General features: G+C 46.4%; 1 protein-coding gene across 1 annotated transcript in view; it reads right to left on the reverse strand.

Moving 5' to 3' along the window:
- LOC124003108 overlaps nt 1-5,044 on the reverse strand; it is a 15,418-nt gene extending 10,374 nt beyond the window's left edge. Inside the window, exons 1-5 of the mRNA XM_046311170.1 lie at nt 4,802-5,044; nt 2,898-3,066; nt 2,669-2,748; nt 2,205-2,570; nt 1,946-2,048 (exon numbers count right to left, since the gene is read on the reverse strand). Coding sequence (XP_046167126.1) covers nt 1,946-2,048; nt 2,205-2,570; nt 2,669-2,748; nt 2,898-3,066; nt 4,802-4,853 — 770 coding nt within the window. The 5' untranslated portion in view covers nt 4,854-5,044. The remainder of the gene's footprint in view (nt 1-1,945; nt 2,049-2,204; nt 2,571-2,668; nt 2,749-2,897; nt 3,067-4,801) is intronic.
- Nucleotides 5,045-9,521: the final 4,477 nt, after the last annotated feature.

Consider the following 9,521-nt stretch of genomic DNA (forward strand, 5'->3'; position numbering starts at 1 on the left):
TCCATTCCGTTGTGTTGCACCACGTGTTTGTTCTTGTGTCGTCGTGGCAACATGATTTTCAGCTGTTAATGGCTCATGCGCCTGTGTTTATAGTAAGAAGAGTAGATGAAACAAGAGATCACCAAGAGGATCACCATCGAAGCCAGTCCTGCAATGATGGGCAGGTAGTCCACTGTAGGGCAGGAGAGTAGAGGGAGAAGAGAGGGAGAGGCAGATGGGAGAGAGGAGGAGGTGAGGGGAGAGAGGGGCAGATGGGGAGGAGGAGAGGGAGAGGCAGATGGGAGAGGGGAGGAGGTGAGGGAGAGAGGAGAGGCAGATGGGGAGGAGGAGAGGGAGAGGCAGATGGGAGAGGGGGGGAGGTGAGGGAGAGAGGAGAGGCAGATGGGGAGAGAGGAGAGGCAGATGGGGAGGAGGAGAGGGAGAGGCAGATGGGAGAGGGGAGGAGGTGAGGGAGAGAGGAGAGGCAGATGGGGCGGACGAGAGGGAGAGGCAGATGGGAGAGGGGGGAGGTGAGGGAGAGAGGAGAGGCAGATGGGGAGATGAGGAGAGGCAGATGGGGAGGAGGAGAGGGAGAGGCAGATGGGAGAGGGGAGGAGGTGAGGGAGAGAGAGGGCAGATGGGGAGGAGGAGAGGAGAGGCAGATGGGAGAGGGGAGGAGGTGAGGGAGAGAGGAGAGGCAGATGGGGAGAGAGGAGAGGCAGATGGGGAGGAGGGGGAGAGGGAGAGGCAGATGGGAGGAGGGGAGGAGGTGAGGGAGAGAGAGGGCAGATGGGGAGGAGGAGAGGGAGAGGCAGATGGGAGAGGGGAGGAGGTGAGGGAGAGAGGAGAGGCAGATGGGGAGGAGGAGAGGGAGATGGGGAGGGAGGTGAGGGAGAGAGGAGAGGCAGATGGGTAGGAGGAGAGGGAGAGGCAGATGGGGAGGGGGGAGGAAATGAGGCAGATGGGGAGGAGGAGAGGGAGAGGGGAGAGGTGGGGAGAGAGGAGAGGCAGATGGGGGGAGGAGAGGGGTAGAGGCAGATGGGAGAGGGGAGGAGGTGAGGGAGAGAGGAGAGGCAGATGGGGAGGAGAGGGGGAGGCAGATGGGAGAGGGGAGGAGGTGAGGGAGAGAGGAGAGGCAGATGGGGAGGAGGGGAGAGGGAGGGCAGATGGGAGAGGGGAGGTGAGGGAGAGGGAGAGGCAGATGTGGAGGAGGAGAGGGAGAGGCAGATGGGAGAGGGGAGGAGGTGAGGGAGAGAGAGAGGGGTAGAGGCAGATGGGAGAGGGGGCAGAGGGGAGGAGGTGAGGGAGAGAGGAGAGGCAGATGGGTAGGAGGAGAGGGGAGGAGGTGAGGGAGAGAGGAGAGGCAGATGGGTAGGAGGAGGGGGAGGAGGGAGGGAGAGAGGAGAGGCAGATGGGGAGGAGGAGAGGGAGGAGGTGAGGGAGAGAGGAGAGGCAGATGGGGAGGAGGAGAGGGAGGGCGATGCAGTGAATTTAGAAAGTATTCAGATCCCTTGACTTTTCCGACATGATGTTACGTTACAGCCTTATTCTAAAATGGATTCGATCCACACAATACATAATGACATCACAATACCCCATAATGACATCACAATCATCACAATACCGGACATGACATCACAATACCGTGATGTCATTACGGAGTATTGTGATGTCATTATGGGGTGCTGTGATGTCATTATGGTGTGCTGTGATGTCATCACGGGGTATTGTGATGTCATTATGGGGTGCTGTGATGTCATTATGCGGTGCTGTGATGTCATTATGGGGTGCTGTGATGTCATTACGGGGTATTGTGATGTCATTATGGGGTGCTGTGTGTAGATCGGTGAGGGGGGAAAAAACTATTTAATCCATTTTAGAATAAGGCTGTAGCGTGACAAAATGTGGAAAAAGTCAAGGGGTCTGAACATTTTCTGAATGCAACCAACCAATCATGCAATCGTACGAGGGGGCAGGGTTACCATTTACACTACAGGCCAGTGATAAGGTGTCGCCCTCCGTGATGCTCATGGAGAAACATCCAGGACTCCTAGTGATCTGAGGCTTGTCTAGAAGAGAAGGAAGGAGGGAGGGAGAGATGGAGAGAGAAGTTGATTCATGAGAGAAAATGAAGTGAAAACAGCATCTGTCAACGTCATGACTCGTCTGGTGTCTAACTAACTGTTGTACTAAATGTGTGTAGACAGAGAACCAGAAGGACTCACAGTGCACGTTGATGTTGAGGCGGTTTGAGTCCATTACAGGAGGAGGTTGGGGTCCCTCTGGTCCCAGATCCAACATGGCTGAACACAACAACTGGGCCCCGTCGTCAACACTAGTGGGGGAGAACTGCAGGGAATAGCTCTCGTTCACCGGTCGCCTCATGTCATTGTTCAATTGGTGAATGTCGTTGTTCAGTGGTTGTGTGTATAACACTGTCCGTTCACCATTGGTAGAGACTTTGTAGAAGGTCACCGTGAGTCTCCCAATAGGAGCGATGTTCTGGACAAGACACTGCAGCAGGTACTGATCCCCCTCAACCATCGGACCAGGGTACTTCCTGTAACTGATGGAGACACTGTCTGGAAGCTCTGTGGAGGAATGGAAACACACAGTGATTAACAGTGCAGAGCCATACTAAGAATATATTCAGAAACACCAGAGAAGATAAGAGAGAGATGTCACTCACTATAAACTGTGATGTCCAGCTGTTTCTGACACTGGCCTCCTTCTGTGTAGCATGTAGGTTTGATATTCCAGTCAGTCACACTGTCAAATCAAATGAAATATTTAAAGTGCATTTAAAATAAATCAAAAATAGAAGCCAGAACTGTCTAAAACAGTAAAACCATTCATTAAAGGCTTTTCTAACACGTTTTTAACAAGTTTTAAAAGTCTCAGCTGTGTCTGCCTCTCACCTGTCCACCCTCCAGCGTAGGAACTTCACCTTGTTGTCTGTTAGACCAACCCCTCCCTGGGTGGCTTCCCAACCCATCTCTACAGCGGTATCTGAGCTGCAGTTAGAGGAGGCTGGGTGTCCATGCTTCACCACCAGCCTGGCAGGACTGACCACCAGGCACTCAGCATCTGGAAGACCAAGGACAAGTGAAAACTATATTGTTCTGTTAATGTTGATTTTATTGTTCAAACCAAACAGGACGATATTATTGTCTAATGTTTATCTATCTGTATGTTAATCAACTACATGTTACACTCCATAAACCAGAAGTCGCCCCCAAAAAAGGGGTTAAATATGTGTATTTCCTTTTAAATATATTTTTTTTGGGGGGTACTTACAATAATCCTCAAATCAAATAGCTCAATGATTAATGGTCCGACCATCTTAAAACAATTCCATATGTTACCTCAGTAGAATGTAATTTACCAAGCACCTGTATCACAACATTGTACTAGAACAGAAGTCTAATTTACCAAGTACCTGCATCACAACATTGTACTAGAACAGAAGTCTAATTTACCAAGCACCTGCATCACAACATTGTACTAGACCAGAAGTCTAACTTACCAAGCACCTGTATCACAACATTGTACTAGACCAGAAGTCTAATTTACCAAGCACCTGTATCACAACATTGTACTAGAACAGAAGTCTAATTTACCAAGCACCTGTATCACAACATTGTACTAGAACAGAAGTCTAATTTACCAAGCACCTGTATCACAACATTGTACTAGAACAGAAGTCTAATTTACCAAGCACCTGTATCACAACATTGTACTAGAACAGAAGTCTAATTTACCAAGCACCTGTATCACAACATTGTACTAGACCAGAAGTCTAATTTACCAAGCACCTGTATCACAACATTGTACTAGACCAGAAGTCTAATTTACCAAGCACCTGTATCACAACATTGTACTAGAACAGAAGTCTAATTTACCAAGCACCTGTATCACAACATTGTACTAGAACAGAAGTCTAATTTACCAAGCACCTGTATCACAACATTGTACTAGAACAGAAGTCTAATTCACCAAGCACCTGTATCACAACATTGTACTAGAACAGAAGTCTAATTCACCAAGCACCTGTATCACAACATTGTACTAGAACAGAAGTCTAATTTACCAAGCACCTGTATCACAACATTGTACTAGAACAGAAGTCTAATTTACCAAGCACCTGTATCACAACATTGTACTAGACCAGAAGTCTAATTTACCAAGCACCTGTATCACAACATTGTACTAGACCAGAAGTCTAATTTACCAAGCACCTGTATCACAACATTGTACTAGAACAGAAGTCTAATTTACCAAGCACCTGTATCACAACATTGTACTAGACCAGAAGTCTAATTTACCAAGTACCTGCATCACAACATTGTACTAGACCAGAAGTCTAATTTACCAAGCACCTGTATCACAACATTGTACTAGACCAGAAGTCTAATTTACCAAGCACCTGTATCACAACGTTGTACTAGACCAGAAGTCTAATTTACCAAGTACCTGCATCACAACGTTGTACTAGACCAGAAGTCTAATTTACCAAGCACCTGTTGTACTAGACCAGAAGTCTAATTTACCAAGCACCTGTTGTACTAGAACAGAAGTCTAATTTACCAAGTACCTGTATCACAACATTGTACTAGAACAGAAGTCTAATTTACCAAGCACCTGTATCACAACGTTGTACTAGACCAGAAGTCTAATTTACCAAGTACCTGCATCACAACGTTGTACTAGACCAGAAGTCTAATTTACCAAGTACCTGTATCACAACATTGTACTAGACCAGAAGTCTAATTTACCAAGCACCTGTATCACAACATTGTACTAGAACAGAAGTCTAACTTACCGGTGAAGTCACAATACAGAGACAATAATGAAACAAGTGTTACAATCTCCATTCCCCGTAATAATCCCTGAGCGTCCCTCAGTGAAGGACACTGTATTCTGTTAGGCGAGCGGCATACTTGGTTTCTTCTCCAGTGACCGTTGAACGTGAAAGTACTATTTACTGGAAAACCCTAACCGACCCTTCCTCCTCCTCTTATCTCTCTCACACACACTCTCTTTCTCTCTCTCTCTCTCACACACTCTCTCTATCTCTCTCTCTCACACACTCTCTCTCTGTCTCTCTCTCTTCCTCTCTCACACAGTGTTCTATCACTCTCTTTCTCTCACTCCCTCTCCCTCTCTATTCCTCTCTCTCTCTCTGCCCTCTCTCTCTCTCTCTCTCTCTCTCTCTCTCTCTCTCTCTCTCTCTCTCTTCTCTCTCTCTCTCTCTCCTCTCTCTCTCTCTCTGCCCGCTCTCTCTCTGCCTCTCTGCCTCTCTCTCTCTCTCTCTCTCTCTCTCTCTCTCTCTCTCTGTCTCTCTGTCTCTCTCTCTCTCTCTGTCTCTCTCTGTCTCTCTCTGTCTCTCTCTGTCTCTCTCTCTCTCTCTGCCCTCTCTCTCTTCCTCTCTCTCTCTGTCTCTCTCTTCCTGTCTCTCTCTCTCTCTCTCTCTCTCTCTCTCTCTCTCTCTCTCTCTCTCTCTCTCTCTCTCTCTCTCTCTCTCTCTCTCTCTCTCTCTCTCTCTCTCTCTCTCTCTCTCTCTCTCTCTCTCTCTCTCTCTCTCTGTCTCTCTCTCTGTCTCTCTCTCTCTCTCTCTCTCTCTCTGCCCTCTCTCTCTCACTCTCTCTTCCTCTCTCTCCCTCTTCCTCTCTCACACAGTGTTCTATCACTCTCCTTCTCTCGGGGCAGTGAGAGGGTGACGGGGGGGTAGGATGGAGGGAGGAGTCGGGGAGGAATTCTGGTGCCAAGTAAGGACATGACAGTAGGCTACATTAGTGTGTTTAGGTTGAATCCCCTTTCATCCTCAAAATAGTTAATCTTACCAAAAGCTATAATAAACCTGTAGCCAATATTGATTTTTTTGTTGTTAAATGAGCAAGTCTTCTTCTCTACTGATCGCTTACAACAGTCTCGTAACTTTGGTGCGGTTCAGCTTCATCAACCAGCTACCGCAATATGGCCATTCAAACAAGCTACCGCAAAGCTGCTAGCTGGAGAAAGTTTGATCAACTGATCAACAAGGTTTTACCATAATAGCCGTGTTTTCTAGTGGTCAGCCTGATGGGCAGTGCCCTTTGGGAAAAGGGATGGATACCTTTACGGAACTGGGCAAGTCAGTTAAGAAACAAATTCTTATTTACAACGAAGCCTTTAGTCAGTTGCACAACTGAACGCATTCAACCGAAATGTGTTTTTCCTCTGAACCAGAGAGGTGAAAGGGGGGCTGCTTTAATCACATCCATGTCACCAGTGCCTGGGGAGCAGGTGCTGTTTGGGGACAAAATGCCTTGCTCAAGGGTAGAACAGTAGATTTGTTTCACCTTGCCGACTCAGGAATTCGAACCAGCCACCTCTCCGTTGCTGGGCCAACGCTCTTAACAGCTAAGCAGCTAAGCAGCTAGTCACGTCAATGCTGAGATGCGGTGTGTTTTCTGTGCCCAGGAAATATCACGTTTTATTTCGTATATAACATGTGGATTTCAAAATGCTTTAAATACAAGGTCAGGTGTCTATTACCTTTAAAAAAAACACGAAAGGGAAATGTTATGCATTTAGATTTTTTTTTTAAACATGTTTTTGTGGATGAAGGAGTTTTCTATCATTGGTTGTTATTCATCGACTTCCACAAGAAATATAAGTCTTAAAATAATAACATATTTAATGTCTCTCTTCATCATTTTATATTTCCAGTCCAATTTTCTCTCATCAATGACGTTTTATTTTCATGATTATTTTATTTATTATTATTTAAAGTTTTTCCGTGTCCCTGATATCACTTTCCACGCTGTCAGTTTGTTATTATTCTCCATTTAAAAAAACAACCCCTTCCTGCAATGACACCACATTCAGGAAGTGTCACCATTTCTGTGGTGGTAAAACAACCCCTTCCTACAATGACACCACATTCAGGAAGTGTCACCATTTCTGTGGTGGTAAAACAACCCCTTCCTGCAATGACACCACATTCAGGAAGTGTCATCATTTCTGTGGTGGGAAAACAACCCCTTCCTGCAATGACACCACATTCAGGAAGTGTCATCATTTCTGTGGTGGGAAAACAACCCCTTCCTACAATGACACCACATCCAGGAAGTGTCATCATTTCTGTGGTGGGAAAACAACCCCTTCCTGCAATGACACCACATTCAGGAAGTGTCATCATTTCTGTGGTGGGAAAACAACCCCTTCCTGCAATGACACCACATTCAGGAAGTGTCATCATTTCTGTGGTGGTAAAACAACCCCTTCCTGCAATGACACCACATTCAGGAAGTGTCACCATTTCTGTGGTGGGAAAACAACCCCTTCCTACAATGACACCACATTCAGGAAGTGTCATCATTTCTGTGGTGGGAAAACAACCCCTTCCTATCATGACACCACATTCAGGAAGTGTCACCATTTCTGTGGTGGTAAAACAACCCCTTCCTACAATGACACCACATTCAGGAAGTGTCACCATTTCTGTGGTGGTAAAACAACCCCTTCCTACAATGACACCACATTCAGGAAGTGTCACCATTTCTGTGGTGGTAAAACAACCCCTTCCTACAATGACACCACATTCAGGAAGTGTCATCATTTCTGTGGTGGGAAAACAACCCCTTCCTGCAATGACACCACATTCAGGAAGTGTCATCATTTCTGTGGTGGGAAAACAACCCCTTCCTACAATGACACCACATTCAGGAAGTGTCATAATTTCTGTGGTGGGAAAACAACCCCTTCCTGCAATGACACCACATTCAGGAAGTGTCATCATTTCTGTGGTGGGAAAACAACCCCTTCCTACAATGACACCACATTCAGGAAGTGTCATCATTTCTGTGGTGGGAAAACAACCCCTTCCTACAATGACACCACATTCAGGAAGTGTCATCATTTCTGTGGTGGGAAAACAACCCCTTCCTACAATGACACCACATTCAGGAAGTGTCACCATTTCTGTGGTGGGAAAACAACCCCTTCCTACAATGACACCACATTCAGGAAGTGTCACCATTTCTGTGGTGGTAAAACAACCCCTTCCTACAATGACACCACATTCAGGAAGTGTCACCATTTCTGTGGTGGGAAAACAACCCCTTCCTACAATGACACCACATTCAGGAAGTGTCATCATTTCTGTGGTGGTAAAACAACCCCTTCCTGCAATGACACCACATTCAGGAAGTGTCATCATTTCTGTGGTGGGAAAACAACCCCTTCCTACAATGACACCACATTCAGGAAGTGTCATCATTTCTGTGGTGGGAAAACAACCCCTTCCTACAATGACACCACATTCAGGAAGTGTCACCATTTCTGTGGTGGGAAAACAACCCCTTCCTACAATGACACCACATTCAGGAAGTGTCATCATTTCTGTGGTGGTAAAACAACCCCTTCCTACAATGACACCACATTCAGGAAGTGTCATCATTTCTGTGGTGGTAAAACAACCCCTTCCTAATTTGGGCTCCAAATGTTCACCCTGTTAGGTTCCACCCTGTTAGGTTCCATCCTGTTAGGTTCCACCCTGTTAGGTTCCACCCTGTTAGGTTCCACCCTGTTAGGTTCCACCCTGTGAGGTTCCATCCTGTGAGGTTCCATCCTGTTAGGTTCCACCCTGTTAGGTTCCACCCTGTTAGGTTCCATCCTGTTAGGTTCCACCCTGTTAGGTTCCATCCTGTTAGGTTCCACCCTGTTAGGTTCCATCCTGTTAGGTTCCACCCTGTTAGGTTCCACCCTGTTAGGTTCCATCCTGTTAGGTTCCACTCTGTTAGGTTCCATCCTGTTAGGTTCCACCCTGTTAGGTTCCATCCTGTTAGGTTCCATCCTGTTAGGTTCCACCCTGTTAGGTTCCACCCTGTTAGGTTCCACCCTGTTAGGTTCCACCCTGTTAGGTTCCATCCTGTGAGGTTCCATCCTGTTAGGTTCCACCCTGTTAGGTTCCACCCTGTTAGGTTCCATCCTGTTAGGTTCCATCCTGTTAGGTTCCATCCTGTTAGGTTCCACCCTGTTAGGTTCCATCCTGTTAGGTTCCACCCTGTTAGGTTCCATCCTGTTAGGTTCCACCCTGTTAGGTTCCACCCTGTTAGGTTCCACCCTGTTAGGTTCCACCCTGTTAGGTTCCATCCTGTGAGGTTCCATCCTGTTAGGTTCCACCCTGTTAGGTTCCACCCTGTTAGGTTCCATCCTGTTAGGTTCCATCCTGTTAGGTTCCATCCTGTTAGGTTCCACCCTGTGAGGATTATGCACCTAACAGGTTGGACAATGCAGCTAAAAAGAAACAAGCTTGACCAATATGTTTTTATAACTCTGGACATGAAATAGCACCATTTTTACTTGAAACCTTTTAAGGAGGCTATAAAGAAAGAAGAACTACCTGCCTCTCTGAAGCAAGGGGTTATTACTCTTATACCTAAACCACACAAGGATCTCTTAAATATTGATTGGGGTCCAATCACACTCCTAAATAAAGACTACAAACTCATAGCCTTAATCTTCGTGAAAATGTTAAAGTCTTGCTTGAATGATCT

This window comes from Oncorhynchus gorbuscha, linkage group LG18, assembly GCF_021184085.1.
Source record: "Oncorhynchus gorbuscha isolate QuinsamMale2020 ecotype Even-year linkage group LG18, OgorEven_v1.0, whole genome shotgun sequence".
Classification (NCBI taxonomy): domain Eukaryota; kingdom Metazoa; phylum Chordata; class Actinopteri; order Salmoniformes; family Salmonidae; genus Oncorhynchus; species Oncorhynchus gorbuscha.